Source organism: Pristiophorus japonicus, chromosome 2, assembly GCF_044704955.1.
Source record: "Pristiophorus japonicus isolate sPriJap1 chromosome 2, sPriJap1.hap1, whole genome shotgun sequence".
NCBI lineage: Eukaryota > Metazoa > Chordata > Chondrichthyes > Pristiophoridae > Pristiophorus > Pristiophorus japonicus.
This window is the reverse complement of record NC_091978.1, coordinates 275197494-275222945: the sequence shown is the minus strand read 5'-3', so window position 1 is coordinate 275222945 and position 25452 is coordinate 275197494. Positions and strand designations below refer to the sequence as shown.

Here is a 25452-nt window from a genome sequence, read left to right as displayed (position 1 = left end):
GTGGGGCAGATAGTCGTTGAGGGAAAGGGTGGGTGGGACTGGTTTGCCGCATGCTCTTTCCGCTGCTTGTGTTTGATTTCTGCATGCTCTCGGCGACGAGACTCGAGGTGCTCAGTGCCCTCCCGGATGCACTTCCTCCACTGAGGTTGGTCTTTGGCCAGGGACTCCCAGGTGTCAGTGAGGATGTTGCACTTTATCAGGGGAGGTTTTGAGAGTATAAAAGTAGGAGGTACAGGAACATATTGGATAGGTTGTAAATAATGCAGACAAATGATAAAAGTATTTAGTCAATGTTTATAGACTTTATTTTGATCAAGTACAAGCCATGGGTTTAATTTTATTTTCCATCATCACTCGCAGGTCTTTACCGTGACTGTATTGGTGCACTTCATCCCCCTTTACAGTTCAATCCCGGGCAACTCAAGTTGCATTAATAGACATCTACCCCATCTCATTCAACACACTGGCTTCCAACAAAAGATCGACTAAATACCTAAGCCCTTGAACTTACACCTCTTGTAATTTTCCATTTTCAATTCTCATCAAGATTTTTTCTATTTATGGATAGATTAAGCTGGACTCAGTTTGACCACTGGAGATGGGTTTGAGAGTCATCACAAACTCCTTTCTTTTTAGACTTGCTCCTCTTACGATGCCCATTTATTACTAATTGTTTCAAGTGTGGACTTGGAATAGTTGAAAGGTTATTTCATTCGTGATTTTTGCTAGCTTTTCCTACTCCAGTAATAAACATTATATGTTGGATGGATGCTGTACTTGATATTGTGTTAGGCAGCAGAAAATACCAGAAGTTACAGTTTGTTGAGGTTCAGGAAGTTATTTATTAGTATGCCAGTGTTCAAAACCTCCCTTTATATCCTGTACATTTATTCAGCTACAGAGCTGTTGCACACATTCAAGCTTTTTGCTTCCTCTAAACTTTAGTCAACCATAGACATGGGATGTATATTGTATGAGGATGTACATTTAAAATGGCCTATACATTACATCAGCCCATGTCAGACAAGAATGTTTTGAAAGATAAACCAGTATACACAACCCGCAAAAAAAATCTAGCTGGTCAGAAATTGATTCCACACAAAAGATGCAAAACAGAATTACAAAGAGAAATCATTTGAGTTAAAAAAAAATGATATGAGTTCTTGCCAGTTGAACTAGAAGATGGCACAGAATACCTGCATTCAGATCCTCTCTAGTCTCAAATGGCCTGAGTGGGGCAGGAGGAAATTGATCACAAAACATTCAACACTGTTGCATACTTTCACTTTTAATACAACCTACAGTTAAGTTCATACTTTTTTTGTACATTACTTTACAAAGTTAGTTAAATTTTCTATGTACACATTGAGTTTCATAATGTGCATCTCTAAACCACATTCAACAGCCCTGCAAGTGATCTTGGCTTGTACTTTAATGCAGACTGTATTTGCTAACAATCCAGTAAAAATTCCGACCTGTATAAGCATGTATAGTCATCACCTCTACCCATTGCCAATACCAGTGAAAAATCAACATGTACACTGATACATTCCGCACAGGAAAATTAATTAGATCAAAAATTTTAACAAAATTGTATAGGAGAAACAGGACTTAATACATGGTAATAAATAAATCCATTCTATTTGTATTAAGTAACAAGGCCTCTATGTTCCTGGTCTATCTAGATTAAAACATTCAAGCCCATTCTTTAACGCCATTATTAGAATTCGATCAGTACAATGGCATTTTCCTCTCACTATATTGCAGAGCAGAAATACACATTACAGTGTAGTAACTTCAAGAATTTATTCTGCAAGGTTGCAAATTTTATTGACCTGCTTTTCATATTCCTACCGTCAGTGTAAAAACCTTCATCAGGACTGAAACACTGTTGAAGATATCCATCTCATATTGTACCTCAACACAAAATCCACCCTCCAAGGTAAACGTATGTCTGCTTCAGATGACATTACTGCCCCACTCCTCCCCCACAAAACAAGAAAATCACTAATCAGTTTCAACTCACAAACTATAACTGTTACTTGGAGATTTGCTGCTGTATGTGAAGAAGAAATTCATAATATGACAATGCAGATTCGGTTCTGTCCTCCACTAACTTCTGGAGAAAGTTTGCTTTGAAAGGACCATCATCCCTGTTGATATTTAATAACACTATGTAACAAACATTCAGGGTATTGAACTCTACAGTTATCACAATTTGACTGGCAACCAAAAAAAAAAAAAATTTACATTGCAAGTATACAACAGTTTTAGTCCACTGTTGCAGTTGTATTTTATAGGAACATTGTAAGATAGGAACAGGAAGCCATTTAGCCCCTTCAAGCATGTCCCGCCATTCAATGAGAACATGTCTGATCCTAGCTCCATATACACCAGCCTTGGTTCCATATCCCTTAATATCTTTGTTAACAAAAATCTATCAATCTTCGATTTAAAATTAAGAATTGACCTAGCATCAATTGCTTTGTATGTAGAAGTGTTTCCTAACATCACTCCTGAAAGACCTCGCTCTAATTTTTAGACTATGTCCCCTGGTCCCAGACTCCCCAACCAACGGAAATAGTTTCTCTCTACCCATCAGTTCCCTTTAATATCTTGAAAATTTCAATCAAATCACCCCTTAACTGACTAAATTCCAGGGAATACCACACAAAATTTGTGTAATCTCTCCTCGTAATTTAACCCTTGGAGTCCAGTTATCATTCTGGTAAATCTACGCTGCACTCCCTGCAAGGCCAATATATCCTTCCTAAGCGGTGGTCGCCAGATCTGCTCACGGTCCTCCTGGTGTGGTCTAACCATGGCTTTGTATAGCTGAAGCATAACTTCTACCTCTTTGTATGCTAGTCCTCTAGATATAAAGCCCAGCATTCCATTAGCCTTTTTTTATTATTTTCTGTATCTGTCCATGACATTTTAATGATCTACGTACCTGGATCCCCAAGTCTCTTTGGACTGCTGTGGTTTCTAGCTTTTCACCATTTAGAAAGTACCCTGTTCTGTCCTTTTTAGGTCCAAAGTGGATGACCTTACATTTGCCACAGTTTTGCCCACTCGCTTAATCTATTAATATCTCTTTGTAATTTTATGCTTCCACCTACACTGGTTATCTTTGTGTCATTGGCAAACTTGGATATGTGGCTTTCTATCCAATCATCTAAGTCGTTAATAAATATGGCGAATAGTTGAGGCTCCAACATAGATCCTTGCGAGAAACCACTTGTCACATCCTGCCAACTGGAGTACCTGCCCATTACCCCTACTCTGTCTCCTGTAGATCAGCCAATTACCTAACCAGGTCATTAATTTGCCTTTGATTCCATGCGCTTCAACTTTAGCTAACAATCTCTTATGAGGGACTTTATCAAATACTTTCTGAAAGTCCAAATAAATAACAGTCAGAAAATGCTGGAAATCTCAGGTGGTCAGGCAGCTTCTGTGGAGAGGAAGCTGAGTCAATGTTTCGGGTCGATGACCCTTCATCAGAACTGGAGAGTGTTCGAAAAGAACAGATTCTTAACATGCACTGAAAGGGGGAGGGAAAGAAAGAACAAAAGGGAAGGTCTCTGATAGGTTGGAAGACAAGAGAGTTTAGAGAGACAAAAGGGATGATGGCCCAAATTCAAATGGTAATGCCAGGAGTTAGAAAAACACCGACCAATATCCACTATAAACCCACTGACTCCCACAGCTACCTGGACTACACTTCCTCCTACCTCTATTCCATTCTCAATTTCTCCACCTCTGTCGCATCTGCTTCGACGACGCCACCTTTCACACTAGTGCCTCTGACATGTCTTCCTTTTTCCTCAACAGAGGATTGCCCTCCACTGTGGTTAACATGGCCCTCGACCGTGTCTGTTCTATTTCCCGCTCTCACCCGTTCCCTTCCCTTGTCCTCACCTTTCACCCCACCAGCCTCCACGTTCAACGGATCATCCTCCGCCATTTCCGCCACCTCCAGCGTGATCCTACCACCCCTCCCCATAGCATTCCAAAGGGACCGCTCCCTCCGTGACACCCTGGTCCATTCCGCCGTCACCCCCAGCACCCCCACGGCACCTTTCTGTGCAAGCGCAGGAGATGCAACACCTGCCCTTTTACCTCCTCCCTTCTCACTATCCAGGGCCCCAAATATTCCTTCCAGGTGAAACAGCGATTTACTTGTACTTCTTTCAATTTCGTACACTGTATTCGCTGCTCACGATGTGGTCTCCTCTACATTGGGGAGACCAAGCATAGATTGGGTGACCGCTTTGCGGAGCACCTCTGTTCAGTCCACAAGTGTGACCCTGAGCTTCCAGTCGCCTGTCACTTTAATTCTCCACTGCATTCCCACTCTGGCCTCGGTCTCCTACACTGTTCCAACGAAGCTCAACGAAAGCTAGAGGACAGCACCTCATATTTCGTTTAGGCACTGGACTCAATATCGAGTTCAAAAATTTCAGAGCGTAACAGCTGCCTTTCCCCCCTCCGCCCCCCCCCCCCCCCCACACACACACACACACCCTCAGAGCCTGTTTTTTCTTTCCTTTTTTTTCCTCGTTTCTAATGGCAGTTGGTCATTATCCCACAATTCACACCCTATCTTGACTAATGTTTTTCTAATTCCTGGCATTTGAATTTGGGCCATCATCTCTTTTGTCTCTCTAATCTCTTGTCTTCCAACCTATCACAGACCTTCCCTTTTGTCCTTTCTTCCCCTCCTCTTTTCAGTGCTTGTTAAGAATCTGTTCTTTTCGAACACTCTCCAGTTCTGACGAATAGTCACTGACCTGAAACGCTGACTCTGCTTCCTCTCCACAGATGCTGCCTGACCTGCTGAAATTTCCAGCATTTTCTGTTTTATTCCAGACTCCAGCATCCGCAGTATTTTGCTTTTGTAACATACATAGTAATTCCCCTGTCCATTACTTTAGTCACCCTTTCAAAAAATTCAATTAGGTTCGTCAGGCATGACCTACCCTTTACAAATCCATGCTGGCTCTCTCTGATCAGCTGAACATTTTCAAGGTGTTCGGTCACCCTATCCTTAATTATAGACTCTAGTAATTTCCTGACAACAGGCGTTTGGCTAACTGGTCTATAATTCCCTGGTTTCCATCTCTCACCTATCTTAAATAGCAGAGTGACTTGCACAATTTTCCAATCTAAAGGAACGATTCCCAAATCGAGAGAACTTTGGATGATTATAGTTTGGGCATTTGCAATGTTCTCACCCACTTCCATTAAAATCCTGGGATGGAAACCATCTGGTCCTGAGGATTTGTCACTCTTTAGTATCATTATTTTCTTCATTACTGTTATTTTGCTTATGTTAATTTTGGCGAGTCCCCATCCCTGATTTAATATTATGATCACTATTAGTTAAAGGCTCACACACAGTTGGTTATGCTATTAGCTAAATCTGGCTTATTACTCATTATTAAATCTAATCTGGCATACCCCCTTGTTGGTTCTAGGACATTTCCAAGAAATGCCAAATCTGTCACTGATTTATCATCTTAAAAAACTATTAGCAATGGTGTAAATAAGACAAAACATAATTTTAGATATATAAAATGAGCTAGAATCACAGTTTCAATTCAACCTAGTCAAATTTGTAAATTACACCAAAGTAGGGAGGATTGTGGATTAAGGGGAGGCAGCCATAGTGTTACAAAGAGATCTCAATAGGTTGTTATCTGAGCTGATTAATGACAAACAAAGATCTAAATTGGAGGGATGTGTACTTTATGGTTCGGATAAAATTTCCTGAGGAGGAAAATGAAAAACTCCGAGGGGTATTAGCTTCTGGGAAGGGTGAATAAGTCAAGAACATTGGATTAACTTCAGAGACAGCCAGAAGCTAAAATGCAGAGACAACAACAATTCAATTTTGGAATGATGAAGTAAAATGGGTCGAAGTGCTTTTTTCATCTGAATCTATCTTGTGAACGATTTTGTTTTTTCTGTACAGCAAAAGTGAAGTGGCCTTTAAATTAAAACTAAATTAACAAAGTGCTAAATACTTACTTCACAACGTAAATAATTGATAAGAACGGTCTGCTGTCTCGAAGCCAGGAAACAAAACTGTTTGTTCTTTGAGATAAAGTTGTATTCAATTCTGGCAGCTGAGTCTTTTCCCCCAAAATAGGGAACAGTATTGTGGAGATGGGAGAAACAAGAAAAGAAAAAAAATTAATGTGTGGCACTTTACAGCTAATGAAGTACTGTTGAAATGTAATCACTGTTGTAATATAGGAAACATGGCAGCCAATTTGCAGACAGCAAGGTCCCACAAACAACAATAAAATAAGTGACTAGAACATGTGTTTTGGGTGTTGTTTGAGGGATAAATGTTGGCCAGGACCCTCGGCGAACTCCCCTGCTGTTCCTTTATATCCACCTGGGAGAAAAGACAAGAGTCCCATTTTAACATCTCATCCAAAATACGGCACTAAAGTGCCAGCCTATAATCATGTGCCCAAATCTCTGGACTGGGATTTGAACCCATGACTTTTTGTGCTACTACTGAGCCACGGCTTTGGTTTAATTCTAAGTGCGGAATGAGAATGGTTCTAATTTTCAGTTTGAGGTCGAGGAGGTACCTGAAGTTCCATTTCTATGTGTGAAATAGAACTTTTTCAAGTCAATTTGTTTGATGGTAATTTAAATTTGTCATTACACTGAGTGGTACTTAAGAGACCATTCCCCAATCATACAAATTCTCAGACAGTTCTGAATTCTATAGTGTTACCACTCAACAATGACTCAAAACTTCAATGGAACAGTCCGATTTTGATGTTGTCTCTAATCACAATGTCAACAAGCTTACTGTTTGAGTTCACTCAGCTTTACCACATTGATCAGTTATCAGAAAATATAATGAATTTAGTTTGTTGAAAGTTAACCTTCATGCATATGTGGCCATAATCCTGCACAATGAGGCTACAATTTCAGGTGTAACATTAAAAGCCACACATTCACCACCACCAGCTCAGGAATTACATTGGTGGAAAGCTCACTGGCTCAGCAATTCTGGTAGGGAAGAAAATAAACTTATTTTAAGATGGAGATAAAAACTCTTAAAAATCTTTTAGAAAATGTAATATAAGTGAGAGCTGTTGTTACATTTTAAAACAATTCAAGAATACAGTAGTTAATTCATTTCTTCCAATATAAGGGTAAAAGAGATACACGGTAATAAACACAGAGCAATGCATTAATTTTCTTCTCATGCAAACCCCCATCAACGTACCATATTTTGTGGCATAGAAGCATAGTTCGAAAATCCGAGCACTTCACTAATAAAGCTGCTGTTGCAGTTTTTGCCAATCCAGAGGTACATAACCTAAAAGCAAAAAAAAATCCATCCAATGGTGAAGTTGCTCTTCTCATACTGTAACACAGCCCAAATTTAAGTCAATGGAAAAAAAACAGCCGGGGTGTAAAACAGGCTACCAATTAGTTATTACCCGTTTTGCACCATCTGCAAAGACCAATTTCACCTGCTATTTCTTTAAGAACCTTACCATAAGCAGCTAAGTCATAAAGGCTCAGCCTGAGGAAAATTTGTGATGTTAAAATATATTCAAAAATTAAGGAAAACTATGGGAAGTAAACCAATGTTAATCCTTGTTTATTCAAACTCCACATACAAATTTCCAGTTACCCTTTAAGAGATCTGACTGCTAAAGACATCCATTGTATCAATCTGCATGCCTGTAAATTGCAGAAAAAGGCCCGTAAAGAAAGTGGCAGCGAAGCAAAGGCGCTTGCCACTGATCTCGGAGAAAGCTGCCCACAGTGATCTTGCTATTTCTGTGGCAAAAACTTTAGGTTTCTCGACGTGTAATTTATTGTAGCGCTGTCTCTTGGGGATTCTTAGTGCGATGCAGCCATGACATCACCAAGCTGTCTAAGCAGCCAATCACATTGAAGAATTCTCATAGACATCAAACCAGGAAATAAGATGCAATGATTATCTGTAATTTAATTTTTTTTTAAACAGAGAGCAAAATAAAGATTTGGGCATACACAATGGGTTAAGGTAGAAGCTGAAATCAATGAACAAACTTTTAAAAAATCTTTAAAAATAATCCAGTAATTTGAAGAGAGAAACAGCAGGAGCGCGCATGTGACTTTACCAGGATATCGGGCTTCTCCATGGTGCAGGGTGCCATCAACTGCACACAAATGACTTTGCGCGCACCGCATATCAATCCTGAGATGTACCGCAACCACAAAGGCTACCACTCACTTAATGTGCAGTTGGTGTGTGACCATGCCCAGCACATCATGATGGTGAATGCCCGGCATCAGGATGCCTTCATCATATGCCAGTCCGGTGTGCCAGCAATCTTCTAGCCACCATGTCAAACCCGAGGGTGACTGCTTGGAGACAAGGGCTATCTGCTCTACACTTGGCTAACAGCTCACCTCCGCAACCCCACAACTCATGGACCACACTCATAGAGAGCAGTGTTGCTGTGAGGAACCCCATCGAGCAGGCCATCAGGGTTCTGAAGGAAGGAGCTGCTGCCTCCTCCACAACTTAGCCAGCATGAGGGCACAGCCCTTGCCACTACGGGTTCTGCAACCACATCAGGAGGAGGAGGAGGAAGGGAGGAGGCAGGCAGCAGATCCCTGTTCCAGACGGGCTGTCAGTGAGCGCCTCATCAGACTCCGGTTCCCCTAAATGAAACCCCAGATCCCCGCTGCTTGCCAATTCCCCACATTATCAGTCCTCTAACACCAGACATCACAGCGTCCTCTTGGGCACAAAGCTGAAATGGGAGCCGCCATAAACAAACATTCCAAACATAATTTATAAATTTATCAATTACAATACGACAAAATGTCAACTAATCACCCTTGTGCATTCCCTTAGTGTCTGTCTTTCGTGTGCCTACTCTAGTGCTCCTACGAAGTGCTACCCCAGTGGCTGCAGCATGGTTGGTGGAAGGCTGCTGACTTTCCGTGGGTGAGACTGCAGATGGCCTTTCAGGACAACCTCGAGCAGCTCTGGGCCTAGAAGGCCCGGCTGTAGACTGCACCACCTCAGCATGGGCTGCAGCAGTCTGGGCTGGCTGACAGGCAGCAGCAAGGGCAATGAAAGAGTGGCAGGCGTGGGAGTAGGAATGCTGTTATCCTGAGAAAGGACAGCAGGTTCTTGCTCCACGGAGCACTGCCACTCCCCCAGGGAGCACAGATTTGCTGGACAGCTGAGAGATTCTGCAAGCCCCTTTCCACACGTAAACTCTGCCACAATAGCAGCAGTCTGATCTTGCGTGGCAGCACGCTGAGATTGCACGAGAGCGGCAGCAAGGTCAGATGGCAGGAGAGCAGTCTGAGCTTCCACAGCAGCACTAAGATCTTGGGTCGGTTCTGCCTGTGCGGCAATGGAAGCTGCAAGATCGACCCTCACACCCAGCATCATAGTTGGGTCCTCAAGTATGCTAATGAAGTTGCCCATCATTTCCATCCTGGAAATCATGGGCTCCATCTCCATGCAAAACCCCGTGCAATGTTGGAGCCGGACTCCTCCGTGCTCGGTGACACTGACAAGAGGCTTTCTGGCAGGCTTGCCATTGCATCAAACATTTCAGTGCGCATGCCCATCATCCTTCTCTGAAGGCTGCCCTATCGAGGTCCTCATCCAAGTCCTGTGCAGCAGAACTCATGCGTGAACTCGCCCTCCAGGGAGCTGGCACTCGAGCTACCTTTTCCCCCAGCCTGGCTGCAGCCCACTTGTGCCTAGTGACTCACCACGTGCAGATCCCACCTCTATACTACCCTCTAAAGTCCGCACAGTGCCATTTTCTGAGCTGGTGCCTGGGAGCATCAGATCGAGTGACGGCGCCTCTGCTTCTTCTCCTCCATTACTTCAGAGATAGGCTGTGCGGGTGGAACTTCTTGGGTATCTGAAAGAAGGGCACAAGGGTCGGGTTATGGTGAGAGAAGAGGTTGGAAAGCAAGATGCGCATGCATATACCAGCAGCAACTTGTAAGTGAGAAGATTGTTGGATGAGGAGGAAGTGGGATGTGAGGAGAATGATTAGGTGTGAGCTTTGCTTTCAACTTCACCGCTTGCCACGGACTCAGTGACGGCCCCTCCAATTATCTCCAGCACAGTGTCCTCCAGCTCCATGAGGTTGTGAAGTCAGGCTTTCCCTCCGCCCGTCGGCTGCTGCTCATAGCGACTGAGCCATCTTTGCCCGCAAGAGTAAGGGAAGTGCGTCAGTGAGTGTGGTGCAATGTGTTTGGGTAATGTGTCTGCTATGGTTAAATAGCTGACAGTGTGTGCATAAGGTGTTAGATGTGGGTGTGAGTCTTGCAGCAGTGGTAAGTATGAGGGTGAGGTGACGCTATGTTTGTGAGGTATGTGGTGATTGCTAGAGATTATTGGTAGGTAAGTGATGGGGGTGTGGTGCATTCAGCAGTGTGTGAGGCCCGTGGTGCAGATGGTGGGATATGGCATTTGAAGCTGAATTCACTAACCTTGACCACTCGTGTGAGCTTATTAAACTTCTTACGGCATTGGATCCACTTTCTGGTGACAACACCCGTGGCACTGCTGGCTTGTGCTATTTCCTCTCACAGCCTTCTGGCGTACCACCTGGATGATCTCCTGCCCCACCTGCAGGTAGAGGACCTCATGTCATCTGTGCATCCCCAGGATCAAGGCCTCCATTGGCGCATCAGAAAGCCTCCATGCCCTCTCTCTTCCCTGTTGAGCCTTATCTTCATCCAAAGTGACAATGAGGTACATCTGAAACAAAGCACCTCCCCTTTAAGTAGCACAGAGAGCCGAGGCCAAGTTTTATTTTCCAGTAGACTGCATCCGGTATTGGCCCCCCTGTTCAGCGCTAACCCGATTGCACCACTCTGAAAGGGCACATGGAACTTTGCGCTACCCACGCCAGTTATTAGGCTTTATCCAATTTCACTCCCACCATGTTTAAGCAGGAGAGAGTCTGTGACAGTGTGTGAAGAATGGCTCCCCGGTGTTGAGAGAACAGACAAACTGACCTATTTTCCCAAACTATTCATATTTCAGCAGTGATGAAGGTGATATTGGAGGAGCAAGAGAGGTGGAAAAGAAACATAGAAACATAGAAAATAGGTGCAGGAGCAGGCCATTCAGCCCTTCTAGCCTGCACCGCCATTCAATGAGTTCATGGCTGAACATGAAACTTCAGTACCCCCTTCCTGCTTTCTCGCCATAACCCTTGATCCCCCGAGTAGTAAGGACTTCATCTAACTCCCTTTTGAATATATTTAGTGAATTGGCCTCAACTACTTTCTGTGGTAGAGAATTCCACAGGTTCACCACTCTCTGGGTGAAGAAGTTTCTCCTCATCTCGGTCCTAAATGGCTTACCCCTTATCCTCAGACTGTGACCCCTGGTTCTGGATTTCCCCAACATTGGGAACATTCTTTCTGCATCTAACCTGTCTAAACCCGTCAGAATTTTAAACGTTTCTATGAGGTCCCCTCTCATTCTTCTGAACTCCAGTGAATACAAGCCCAGTTGGTCCAATCTTTCTTGATAGGTCAGTCCCGCCATCCCGGGAATCAGTCTGGTGAACCTTCGCTGCACTCCCTCAATAGCAAGAATGTCCTTCCTCAAGTTAGGAGACCAAAACTGTACACAATACTCCAGGTGTGGCCTCACCAAGGCCCTGTACAACTGTAGCAACACCTCCCTGCCCCTGTATTCAAATCCCCTCGCTATGAAGGCCAACATGCCATTTGCTTTCTTAACCGCCTGCTGTACCTGCATGCTAACCTTCAATGACTGATGTACCATGACACCCAGGTCTCGTTGCACCTTCCCTTTTCCTAATCTGTCACCATTCAGATAATAGTCTGTCTCTCTGTTTTTACCACCAAAGTGGATAACCTCACATTTATCCACATTATACTTCATCTGCCATGCATTTGCCCACTCACCTAACCTATCCAAGTCACTCTGCAGCCTAATAGCATCCTCCTCGCAGCTCACACTGCCACCCAACTTAGTATCATCCGCAAATTTGGAGATACTGCATTTAATCCCCTCGTCTAAATCATTAATGTACAATGTAAACAGCTGGGGCCCCAGCACAGAACCTTGCGGCACTCCACTAGTCACTGCCTGCCATTCTGAAAAGTACCCGTTTACTCCTACTCTTTGCTTCCTGTCTGACAACCAGTTCTCAATCCACGTCAGCACACTACCCCCAATCCCATGTGCTTTAACTTTGCACATTAATCTCTTGTGTGGGACCTTGTCGAAAGCCTTCTGAAAGTCCAAATATACCACATCAACTGGTTCTCCTTTGTCCACTTTACTGGAAACATCCTCAAAAAATTCCAGAAGATTTGTCAAGCATGATTTCCCTTTCACAAATCCATGCTGACTTGGACCTATCATGTCACCATTTTCCAGATGCACTGCTATGACATCCTTAATAATTGATTCCATCATTTTTCCCACTACTGAGGTCAGGCTGACCGGTCTATAATTCCCTGTTTTCTCTCTCCCTCCTTTTTTAAAAAGTGGGGTTACATTGGCTACCCTCAACTCCATAGGAACTGATCCAGAGTCAATGGAATGTTGGCAAATGACTGTCAATGCATCCGCTATTTCCAAGGCCACCTCCTTAAGTACTCTAGGATGCAGTCCATCAGGCCCTGGGGATTTATCGGCCTTCAATCCCATCAATTTCCCCAACACAATTTCCCGACTAATAAAGATTTCCCTCAGTTCCCCCTCCTTACTAGATCCTCTGACCCCTTTTATATCCGGAAGGTTGTTTGTATCCTCCTTAGTGAATACCGAACCAAAGTACTTGTTCAATTGGTCTGCCATTTCTTTGTTCCCTGTTATGACTTCCCCTGATTCTGACTGCAGGGGACCTACGTTTGTCTTCACCAACCTTTTTCTCTTTACATACCTATAGAAACTTTTGCAATCCGCCTTAATGTTCCCTGCAAGCTTCTTCTCGTACTCCATTTTCCCTGCCCTAATCAAACCCTTTGACCTCCTCTGCTGAGTTCTAAATTTCTCCCAGTCCCCAGGTTCGCTGCTATTTCTGGCCAATTTGTATGCCACTTCCTTGGCTTTAATACTATCCCTGATTTCCCTAGATAGCCACGGTTGAGCCACCTTCCCTTTTTTATTTTTACGCCAGACAGGAATGTACAATTGTTGTAATTCATCCATGCGGTCTCTAAATGTCTGCCATTGCCCATCCACAGTCAACCCCCTAAATATCATTCGCCAATCTATCCTAGCCAATTCACGCCTCATACCTTCAAAGTTACCCTTCTTTAAGTTCTGGACCATGGTCTCTGAAATTACTGTTTCATTCTCCATCCTAATGCAGAATTTCACCATATTATGGTCACTCTTCCCCAAGGGGCCTCGCACAATGAGATTGCTAATTAATCCTCTCTCATTACACAACACCCAGTCTAAGATGGCCTCCCCCCTAGTTGGTTCCTCAACATATTGGTCTAGAAAACCATCCCTTATGCACTCCAGGAAATCCTCCTCCACCGTATTGCTTCCAGTTTGGCTAGCCCAATCTATGTGCATATTAAAGTCACCCATTATAACTGCTACACCTTTATTGCATGCACCCCTAATTTCCTGTTTGATGCCCTCCCCAACATCCCTATTACTGTTTGGAGGTCTGTACACAACTCCTACTAACGTTTTTTGCCCTTTGGTGTTCTGCAGCTCTACCCATATAGATTCCACATCATCCAAGCTAATGTCCTTCCTAACTATTGCATTAATCTCCTCTTTAACCAGCAATGCTACCCCACCTCCTTTTCCTTTTATTCTATCCTTCCTGAATGTTGAATACCCCTGAATGTTGAGTTCCCAGCCCTGATCATCCTGGAGCCACGTCTCCGTAATCCCAATCACATCATATTTGTTAACATCTATTTGCACAATTAATTCATCCACCTTATTGCGGATACTCCTTGCATTAAGACACAAAGCCTTCAGGCTTGTTTTATTAACACCCTTTGTCCTTTTAGAATTTTGCTGTACAGTGGCCCTTTTTGTTCTTTGCCTTGGGTTTCTCTGCCCTCCACTTTTCCTCATCTCCTTTCTGTCTTTTGCTTTTGTCTCCTTTTTGTTTCCCTCTGTCTCCCTGCATTGGTTCCCATCCCCCTGCCATATTAGTTTAAATCCTCCCCAACAGCACTAGCAAACACTCCCCCTAGGACATTGGTTCCGGTCCTGCCCAGGTGCAGACCGTCCGGTTTGTACTGGTCCCACCTCCCCCAGAACCGGTCCCAATGCCCCAGGAATTTTAATCCCTCCCTGTTGCACCACTGCTCAAGCCACGTATTCATCTGCGCTATCCTGCGATTCCTACTCTGACTATCACGTGGCACTGGTAGCAATCCCGAGATTACTACTTTTGAGGTCCTACTTTTTAATTTAGCTCCTAGCTCCTTAAATTTGTTTCGTAGGACCTCATCCCTTTTTTTACCTATGTCGTTGGTACCAATGTGCACTACGACAACTGGCTGTTCTCCCTCCCATTTCAGAATGTCCTGCACCCGCTCCGAGACATCCTTGACCCTTGCACCAGGGAGGCAACATACCATCCTGGAGTCTCGGTTGCGGCCGCAGAAACGCCTATCTATTCCCCTCACAATTGAATCCCCTATCACTATCGCTCTCCCACTCTTTTTCTTGCCCTCCTGTGCAGCAGAGCCAGCCACGGTGCCATGAACTTGGCTGCTGCTGCCCTCCCCTGATGAGTCATTCCCCTCAACAGTACTCAAAGCGGTGTATCTGTTTTGCAGGGGGATGACCACAGGGGACCCCTGCACTACCTTCCTTGCACTACTCTTCCTGCTGGTCTTCCATTCCCTATCTGGCTGTGGACCCTTTCCCTGCGGTAAGACCAACTCACTACACGTGATACTCACGTCATTCTCAGCATCGTGGATGCTCCAGAGTGAATCCACCTTCAGCTCCAACTCCGCAACGCGGTCCGTCAGGAGCCGGAGGTGGACACACTTCCCGCACACGTAGTCGTCAGGGACACCGGAAGTGTCCCTGAGTTCCCACATGGTACAGGAGGAGCATAACACCCGACCGAGCTCTCCTGCCATGTCTTAACCCTTAGATACACTTAAACTGGTAATAACAATGTTAAAAGATGAAAACCTGAAAATATATAGATGTAGATAAATACAATAAATCCAGGATGGAACAGTCAGGATATATAGCCCCAATCCTCTCAGTATATTGAAATTGCAGGCATCAAAATAAGTGATTTGAATCCCGAGTTTGTAGTTGAGATTAATCCTCAACTGTTGCATCTTGTTTTGTCCCGCTCATCTGGAATGGGATTGCTTGCTGGATATGTAGCTAGTTTCTATTTGTTTCAATTGATAGGCCCAATGCAAGAGGCCCAACATGATTGGTTGATGCTGAAAAAAAGCCAGTGATGCTGAGCAGACATATCCCAAATGGTAGGAGCTAACCGAGACCAAAGGAAAATTTATTGACACACAGTCAATTTCAGTGGTACCGAGCTAGTGTTTCTTGCAATCCAATTAGCGCCTAACTGGAGGAACAACGTCCCTTCACAGAGATAGAAAATCAAACCTGAATACTCTCTAGCGTGAGAGATGAACTTACCCAGTATCGTCAAAGTCAAAGTTCAATGAGTCTGCCTGGACTCAAATCTGAAGTTATTTCATCCTGCAGGATGCCTTCCATAACTGCAGTTGGACAAAACGGGTATAGGTGGAGAAGCTTAAGGACGGAATATGAATTCATTTAGTTTTTGGCCAAATGAACTAGACACTTCCTGTGGCCTTATATGTTAAGAATGCTCTTGCATATTTTACTAGTGCTTGAAGTCTAAAAGCTTTGACATTTTGTCCACAATAACTTAAAAGTAAAGACTATTTGATTTTTTTTAAAATGCTCATCAACAACAACAAAAAAATGCCTTCCTAGGAATGAAAAAAAGATCAACTTGTAACATGAACAAGCGAAGGAAAATAACTAATCATCTTGGGAAGACAGCCTATTGTATAATATGGAAAGAAAAGGTTATGTGGACAATTCCACATAGACATGACATCCCTGATTTCTGATGTCTTTAAGGTACTATACCATGATAATTCACAATGTCAAATTGCACTTATTCTCATGGTAAGTGGAAGATAATAGAGTGAAGTGTCAATCTGCGGCTTGCAAACCCTTACTAGATTGTAGATAATATAGGCTTAGTCTATATTTTTCCCAACTTTAGAAAACTAGCCAACGTCTAAGCCAGATAACTAAGTTGCAAAAAATTTAGTTCAGGGTCAGGGGTCGCCCGCGGAGAAGGTCCGTTTTTCTCAGTGAGAGAGAGAATAGTCGAGAGAAAGGAGAATAAGAGAAAATGAGGGATTAGAGAAAGAATACTGCATATTATTGATACACACACACACAAAGTTGCTTATTGTTTTGAATCCTACCAATAAAAAATACAGGAAGGAGAGCAAGAATGAGAGATGGGAGGAGGAGGAGGGCAAGACGATTTACTCTGGATGCCCAAGAGGCATTGGTTTTTGAGGTGGAAGCCAGGTGGGGTCAATTGACCAGGGTCAACCACCCCCGGCTGTGTACCCGAGAATCTGGCATTAAATTTCAGAGGCGGTGTCCTCAGTGGCTCAAGTGCATCGGGGGGGCTAACCAGTGCCAGAAGAGATGGAATGACCTAGTTTCAGCCGTGAGAGTAAGTAATATTTTTAATCATGCACTCCCTCATTACTTAAAATGTAAGTCTGACACATGTTGATGTAAGTAGGCTTAGTGTCACGCCTTATTTGCCATGAATGATCTTATTACGATGGCTTTCTGAGATCTTAAAAGATGTTTGTGCACTTAGATGTGTTCCTCATGAACCACGTGCAGCTTAATAGGACATTAATGGGATATTGAACAAAGGACTGTATTCAATGCACACAATATGTTACTGCAAGAGCAGATGGGCAATTCGGTTAAACATTGCTATTGTCATTTTTGCAGAAGAAACTTTCAAACAATTATGCGGAGCAGCGGCTGACATGGGGAGGCCCACCAAATCTGGTTCAGTTAATGGACCTGGAGGAGCGCGCTGCAGCCCTGATGGGTGCACACAACAGGATGGCTATCCGTGGTGGTGCTGATCCGGTAACAGCGGAGGGTAAGTCCTGCATAATCCCCAGGCTGCGTTGCAGTCATGTAATATTATGTCAATATAATGTAATGTAATGTTGAGGTCATGTAATGTAATGTCATGCAGCTTCTGTGCATTCGGGTTAGGTTAATTTCATGTAATGTCTCTCGGCGACATATAATGCAGTAGTGGGGGTCCTCTAAATAAGTCTGAGCTATGTGACCGTACTCATGTCACCCTGACCCCTCCCCTGCTGCTAACCACTCAGATTTTGTGTGTTTCTAGTTATACATGAGGAATCGCATGCGCTCCAGCCCAGCACGGAAGCTTCCACCTCCGCAGGCACTACTGGCTGGACGATGACGTCGAAGAGCAAGAGGAAAAAGAGGACCCTCTCCAAGCAGTTGTGGTGGGGGGGGGGGAGGGGAGATGTCGCAATCAGTTGAGGAGGAGGGGGAGGAGGTTCTTGTGGGCTCAGACATTTTACCTGCGGCAACCTCTTCGTCGTCGGGATCCAACTTTCTTGGGTTCACCGCCTCAGAAGTAGCAGGACCAAGCGGTGTGCAGCAGCGCACGCCGAGTGTTCAAGCCCGTATGCCGCATCCACGGAGGTTGATCTGGCAAAGCAGGTATGCTCCGAGAAAGGCAGACGCCGACCTGGACAAGGTGCGATCGTCAAGGACGAGCGTCGATGTAGGCCGAGAGCTCCTCCAGGCCATGGGTGGAATAGCCGGGAACATCGCCACGGCATTCGGAGGACATGTCGGAGCTGATTGCGGCGGTGCGGCAAAACACTGAGTCCGCCAATGCCATGCGGCAATTGATGGTCTCGGCATTTGGCACTGCACCCCACAGTGTCATACCACTCAGGCAGACAGCACTTGTGGGTCGGGAGGTAGATCTACCTTCCGACTCAGAAGCCGGGTCGTCTACACCCCGAGCTTCTTGAGTAGATCCACACATGGCGCTGCCATTGTCTATCCCCCAAAACAGCAGCGCTCTGGATGCCATGCTGCACAATGTCCTGGTCCCAATGTGGGTGCGGGTAGGGGTAACGGGAAGAAGCAATTGGGGGTAAGGATCAGGGGGGTGTAAAGGCAATGGGATTGGTGGCCGCAGGTAAAACTGGTGCTGGATGGGGGATGTTGGTTGTTTTATTATTGTTCTTGTTGCTGTTGCTACTGTTATTGTTATTGTTCATTCAAAAATTTATTTTTGTTTACCCATTTGATTATAAAAAATTATTAACTTTTACATTTTTCGAAGTTTTACAGAATTTCAAGTTTTGTAAAAATCTTTTTATTTAACGTAGCCATTGGAAAGCAGTGACAGGATCGGACCAAGTCAGCATGGATTTATGAAAGGGAAATCATGCTTGACGAATCTTCTGGAATTTTTTGAGGATGTAACTAGCAGAGTAGACAAGGGGAAAACCAGTGGATGTGAGGTTATCCATTTCGGGGGCAAAAACACAAAGGCAGAATATTATCTGAATGGCGGCAGATTAGGAAAAGGGGAGGTGCAACCAGACCTGGGTGTTTGAGTATAGGAGCAGGGAGGTCATACTGCAGTTGTACAGGGCCTTATAGTGAGGCCTCACCTGGAATAGTGTGTTCAGTTTTGGGCTCCTAATTTGAGGAAGGACATTCTTGCTATTGAGCGAGTGCAGCGAAGGTTCACCAGACTGATTCCAGGGATGGCTGGACTGTCATATGAGGAGAGACTGGATCAACTGGTCCTTTATTCACTGCAGTTTAGAAGGATGAGAGGGGATCTCATAGAAACATATAAGATTCTGACGGGACTGGACAGGTTAGATGCAGGTAGAATGTTCCCGATGTTGGGGAAGTCCAGAACCAGGGGACATAGTCTTAGGATAAGGGATAGGCCATTTAGGACTGAGATGAGGAGAAACTTCTTCACTCAGAGAGTTGTAACCTATGGAATTCCCTGTCGCAGAGTGTTGTTGATGCCAGTTCATTGGATATATTCAAGAGGGAGTTAGATAATGGCCCTTATGGCTAAGGGGATCAAGGGGTATAGAGAGAAAGCAGAAAAGGGGTACTGAAGGAATGATTAGCCATGATCTTATTGAATGGAGGTGCAGGCTCGAAGGGCCGAATGGCCTACTCCTGCACCTATTTTCTATGTTTCTATGTTTCTTGTACAGTGTCTCAGTCACTTTTAGAAAATGAGGGGTAACAGTCATTATAAGGGTTGCATACAGTGGCCAGGCAAAGGTGAAACATATCTCTCACCGTTCAAGCAAAGCATTCATTTATGAGCTGCTGACTTTTGCAGTCACGAAAGCTCCTCGAGGGTTCTCCTGTGGTGTTGGTGGTGGGGGGGTGGGGGGGGCGGCGGCGGGGTGTTGGCATGGGTTCATCACCAGGTTCCTCGTCCTCCTCTTTTTCCTCCTCCCCTCTCTCTTGAGGTGGTCCTGCAGTCCCCTCATGATGGCTAAGTTGTGTAGCATGCAGCACACCACAATAAACTCAGCGACCTGCTCAGGGTGGTATTGCAGGCTGCCTCCAGGTGTTCCAGGCATCGGAAGAGCTGCTTGAGCACTCTCTTTTTGACGATATTGCATGATGCTATATGGCTGTTATTGTAGCAATGCTCGGCTTCTATCTGAGGGTTTCGGGGGGGGGGTCATGAGCCAGATGGCGAGGCCGTATCCTTTGTGCCCGAGCATCCAGCTCTAGCCTTGTGGCTGAGACTTAAACAGGTCAGAGACAGCGCTCTCACACAAGAAGTAAGCATCAGGGATGATCCCTGGAAATGGAAAATAGGCATTTACTGCCATGATGCGCTGCGTATGGCCGCAGATGAGCTGCAGGTTCAGGGAGTGGAATCCCTTACGGTTTCGGTACACCTCTGCCTCCTGTAAAGGTGCTCGCAGGGCGACGTGTGTACAGTCAATGGCACCCTGAACCTTGAGGAAGTCAGCAATTCGTGCAAAACCCAAAGCCCTCTCACTGTGTCTCCCTGGTCATTGGGAAGTTTATAAAGTCCATCCTGCGTGTGTACAGTGCATCAGTTACCTGGCGAATGCAGCGATGTGTAGCATGCTGAGAGATGCAGCATATGTCCCCAGCTGATGCCTGAAAGGAGCCGAATGCATAGAAGGCAAGTGCCACAGTCACCTTCACCTAAACGGGCAGTGCAGTTCTGTTGGTGCTGGTAGGCTGCAGGTCTGTCTTTATGAGCTGGCATATCTCATTGATCACCTCTTTTTAGAAGCGCAGCCTTCTAATGCACTGTGTATCAGACAGGTGCAGGTTTGAGCGCTTCTCCCGAAAAATCGTTGGGGGTAAGGCCTTCTCCTCCTCATAAGCCTGCAACCTCTTTGCTTAGGCTCATAATGCTCTTCAATAAACCTTCTTTCAACTCTATTCCGCATCATATGTAGTGAGCAATATTGGCAGAGAAATTATAGGCCCCATTCCTTTAAATATCCTCAAGTATCCTCAAATGTCCTCAAATAACCACATATGTCCTTTAAACTTACTCCAATGTGCTCAAATACTCTCAAATAGCTTTAAATACTCTTTAAATCCCACTCTCAACTAACTGTAAAGCTCTCACTAACCTCAATCAGCCTACTTTCAAGATCCTCCATTTTTAAAAATGGCATCCTTACCGCTGGGTTACAATCAAGTAAGACCAGAGTTTTCTGTGCGGTATTTTACCCTGGTGGTAAAAATGGTGGATTTGATGAATTTACCGGTGGCAGTATTTTTGAGCGTTATTTCAGCGTAGCACACTGAACGACGTCAAAATAACTGAAAGAAAAATGGGCGGGCGGCATTGCTTACTGCTGGTGGTAAATACCCGGTGATATTTGGGCGGTAATTTCTAATTTAGGTGACATTTCAGCGCTAAATTATTTTCCGGCAGTAAACGGGAGGAAAGCTAATGAATTTCCAGCCCTCTATGTCCAAAGTAACAGTCAGCTACTAGACTGAGCTCTTTGGGTAGTGAAATGACTTTGATCAAAATTAGTTTTCTTCTTCAATATTGTTTGGAATTTTACCTAATACAATTTAACATTAATGGAGATACATAGTTATGCACAAAGACAATGCTGGTTTGAAAGAACCATTTCCTATCACACCTGTATTTCCTTGCAGGTCAAATTTACAGGCTCCATCATAAATTGAATTGCCCTTTGTAGAGCTGGCACTGGGTCAATTTTTCACCATGCCAGCCATATTTTGAAATTAACTGGTTAACAGTGTCTATTTTTAAAATATTACACATTGAAATCATCCAGCTTACAATATAAAAAGATGTTGCCTGATGGTCACTTAAAACTGTCAATTTAAAAAACATAATCGGAAATGGTCTTGCTAAGAGACAATACTAGACATTTTGGCTTTAACTCTATGGGTTATTTTTAAAAGGACTCGCTTATTTGTACTGCAAAAATGGCCACCATGCTCCACCCTTTGTCTATGATTGGTCCCCTTGGAGGATAAGCCACACCGTGAAGTTTCACTGGAATGTGTAACTGGAACCGCCCATCCCAAGGTCTAACTGACTTTGCGAATAGTAACTCGATCCATTTTGACTTCCTGAAGCGACAGAGGACAGAGCTCCCCAGAAGACAGACAGGGCCAGCCAAAGTGCCTTACCCCAGTCTAAGTACATCCCTCCCCCAGCCAAAGTGCCTTACCCAAGTGCAAGTGCATGCCACCTCCAGCCGAAGTGCGTTACCCCAGCGCAATGCATCCCTCTTCCAGCCAAAGTGCCATACCCCAGCGCAAGTGCATCCTCCCCCACCACCCCACCCCACCATAGATGGGGCATTGTGTATGGATTGTTAACAGGTTTATTGGGTATGAAGTGAATAGTGACAGTGTCGTGACTTCTGGATATCATCCACTCCTCCTTGTAGGGGGTTGGAAGAACGTGATCCGTCTTCCCAGAGTTCCCACTCTCCCCTCCGTTCGCCCCTCCACCCGTGTCACTCCCCCCCCCACCCCCCAGTCTCTCTCTCTCTCTCTCCCGCCACCCCCAGTCTCTCTCTCTCCCCCCCAGCTTCTCTCTCTGCCTCTCTCCCAGTCTCTCTCTCCATTCCATCCCGCTCTCTGCCTCCTGCTGTTTCTCTGCCGGTCGCCACCGCTCGCCAGCCCTCACGCCCCCCCGCCGCCGCTCTCGGCTGCCCACGGTCCCTCTCAGCCCCCCTCCCTGGCCATCGCTCTCGGCCACCCGGCCATCACTCTCGGGGCCTGAGCGGGCGAAGAGAGTCGGGTGGGGAAAGAGAGAGTCGGGGCCGGGGCCTGAGCAGGCGATGGGAGTCGAGGAGGGTGGGGGGGAGGGGTGACGGCGTGGGGAAAGAGTGGGAGCATGAGCGGGCGAAGATAGTCGGGGCCTCAGCAGGGTCTCGAGCCTCAGGTCCTGCTTCACGGCACCACATGGAGGGAATGATTCGGGGCCGGGACTGCGGGGGGGGGGCGCGTGACAGTCGCGGCATGGGGGGGCTTGACACATGTCTGTCAAAAAGAGTGCAGTACAAATAGTTACACTGTTTTTAAAATCACTTCCAAGAATTTTTGGCAGAGCCTGCATGACATAAAATCATCAGAAAGTACCTTCCTAAAATGGATGAAATTTGGAAGCTATACTTAACATAAATTAGAATATTTATTACACTGGAACCTGTTCACTGAAATAAGTCGAGTCTATAGGTCGAACACAGATATGCCACCATTGACAAAAAAAACGCTCTCACCCTTTTGGGAGCAATGAGAATGTAATCACACAGATGAAAAAAAAAGAAATGAATTTAACTCCCCATGAGCTTTTGGAATAGATTGTTTTGATTTTATTGAAGTAGTGGCTTACTGCAATAGACATTTAAAAAAAACATTTAAGTGTGTATGGAGTGCTGCTGGATGCTTGTAAGGTCTTAGATGGTAAAGGAAGGTCTCCAAGACAAAAAATGCTGCAAATATTCAGCAGGTCAGGCAGCATCCATGGAGGGAGAAACAGAGTTCACGTCTCTGGTCGGGATCCTGCCTGACTTGCTGAATATTTCCAGCATTTTATGCTGTCATTTCAGATTTACAGCATCCGCTTGCAGAGGGAAAAGACGCAGAATAGAAGGACGCAGAATAGAAGGGCGCAGAATAGAAGGGCGCAGAATAGAAGGGCAAGACACAGAATAGAAAGACACAGAAGGAAGCATCCCAGACAGCTCCTTTCTAGCCAGGATATCCAGGATGGAATCATCCGCTTGCGGTCCCAGTGACCACAACCCGAATTCGCCTTTCAACATTAGTCCCACACCCTACCTTCCCTCTGTTACTGACCATCACAGCATCCTTTTGGCCACAATGCTGAAATAAAAGCCACCACAAAGCAAATTTTCTAATCCAACTTTATACATCTTTCCATCCAATATAACATCAAGAAATCAACTCATCACCCTTATGCATTATCTTAGTCACTGTCTTGTGTGTGCCGTTGCCTATCCTGCTGATATCACGCAATGCTACCCCAGAGGCTGCAGAATGGCTGCTGACTTTCAGTGGAAGACACTGCAAATGGCCTTGCTAGTTGACCTTGAGGAACTGGTGGCTGGAAGTGTGAAATCGAGTGACGGTGTTTCTTCTTCTTCACTCTCCTCTCCCTCTTCTTGGTCAACCACTAGCTGGGCTGCATTTTTTGGGTTTGTGAAATAAGGAAGGCACAAGGGTAGAATTGTGGTGAGGGGAGGGTGGGAAAGCAAAAGATGCATGCCAGAAAGAGGATAACGTATGAGGATACCAGCATCTTGTAATCCTTTCTGCCCCGAAGCTGGCCAAGGGCTCAATCATGCCCCTGCCAAGAATGGCCTGCACTGTTTCGGCTGCCCTCAAAAGTTTGTCGCCATCCTCCTCCTGCTCCACGATGACATGCAAGCCGTGATCCTGACCAATAGATCCATCACAGACCCAATCCAAGTCCGGACCGAGGTCAAGCAGGGCTGCGTCATCGCGCCAACCCTCTTCTCGATCTTCCTCGCTGCAATGCTCCCCGCTGGAGTGGAACTAAATTTCAGAACCAGTGGGAACCTGTTTAACCTTTATTGCCTCCAGGCCAGGTCCAAGACCGTCCAAACTTCTGTCATCGAGCTACAGTACGCGGACAACGCTTGCGTCTGTGCACATTCAGAGATTGAACTCCAAGTCATAGTCAACATCTTCACTAAGGTGTACGAAAGCATGGGCCTTACACTAAACATCTGTAAGACAAAGGTCCTCCACCAACCTGACCCCGCCACACAGCACTGCCCCCCAGTCATCAAGATCCACGGCGCGGCCCTGGACAACATGGACCACTATAGACGACGAGGTTCAACACTGCCTCCAGTGTACCGGCGCAGCCTTCGGCCGCCTGAGGGAGAGAGTGTTCGAAGATCAGGCCCGCAAATCTGGCACCAAGCTAATGGTCTACAGGGCTGTAGTGATACCCGCCCTCCTGTATGGCTCAGAGACATGGACCATATATAGTAGACACCTCAAATCGCTGGAGAAATACCACCAACGATGTCTCCGCAAGATCCTGCAAATCCTCTGGCAGGGCAGATGCACCAACGTTAGCGTCCTCGATCAGGCCAACATCCCAGCATCAAAGCACTGACCACACTCGACCGGCTCCGTTGGGCGGGCCACGTTATTCTCATGCCTGACAGAAGATTCCCAAAGCAAGCGCTCTACTCGGAACTCCTACATGGCAAGTAAGCCCCAGGTAGGCAGTGGAAACGTTTCAAGGACACCTTCAAAGCCTCCTTGATAAAATGCAACATCCCCACAGGCATCTGGGAATCCCTGGCCCAAGACCACCCTAAATGGAGGAAGAGCATCCGAGAGGGCACTGAGCACCTCGAGTCTCGTTGTCGAGAGCATGCAGAAGTGCAGGCAGCGGAAGGAGCGTGCAGCAAACCAGTCTTCCCACCCACCCTTCAACCACTGTATGTCCCACCTGTGAGAAACTGTAATTCCCATTTGGACTGTTCAGTCACCTAAGAACTCACTTTTAGAGTGGAAGCAAGTCTTCCTCGATTTCAAGGGACTGCCTATGATGATGATGATGATGCACCATCTCTTCCAAGGGGGTGAGATGAGGCTTGGAATGGGAGATGTGCCTCGTGATTGGTACAGATTGTTGGTTGGGGGGGTGGGGGAGAGGAGAGCGGTGCGTGAGGTTAGTGGTGGAGTTGGTAAGGGACAGCTTTTGAAGATGCATTCACTGACCTTGACCAGTGGTTTGAGGTCATGAAGCTTAT

The 25452-nt window shown here is 45.5% G+C and overlaps 1 protein-coding gene across 5 annotated transcripts in view; it reads right to left on the bottom strand.

Annotated features, from left to right (window-relative positions):
• Nucleotides 1–282: 282 nt before the first annotated feature.
• LOC139246299 (protein transport protein Sec24B-like) overlaps nucleotides 283–25452 on the bottom strand; it is a 150440-nt gene continuing 125270 nt past the window's right edge. For all 5 annotated transcript variants that reach the window (XM_070871402.1, XM_070871401.1, XM_070871406.1 and 2 more), the window contains 3 exons: nucleotides 7262–7354; nucleotides 6037–6140; nucleotides 283–2153 (listed from right to left, as the gene is read on the bottom strand). In XM_070871402.1, the coding sequence (XP_070727503.1) occupies nucleotides 2039–2153; nucleotides 6037–6140; nucleotides 7262–7354 (312 nt within the window). In that variant the 3' untranslated portion in view covers nucleotides 283–2038. The remainder of the gene's footprint in view (nucleotides 2154–6036; nucleotides 6141–7261; nucleotides 7355–25452) is intronic.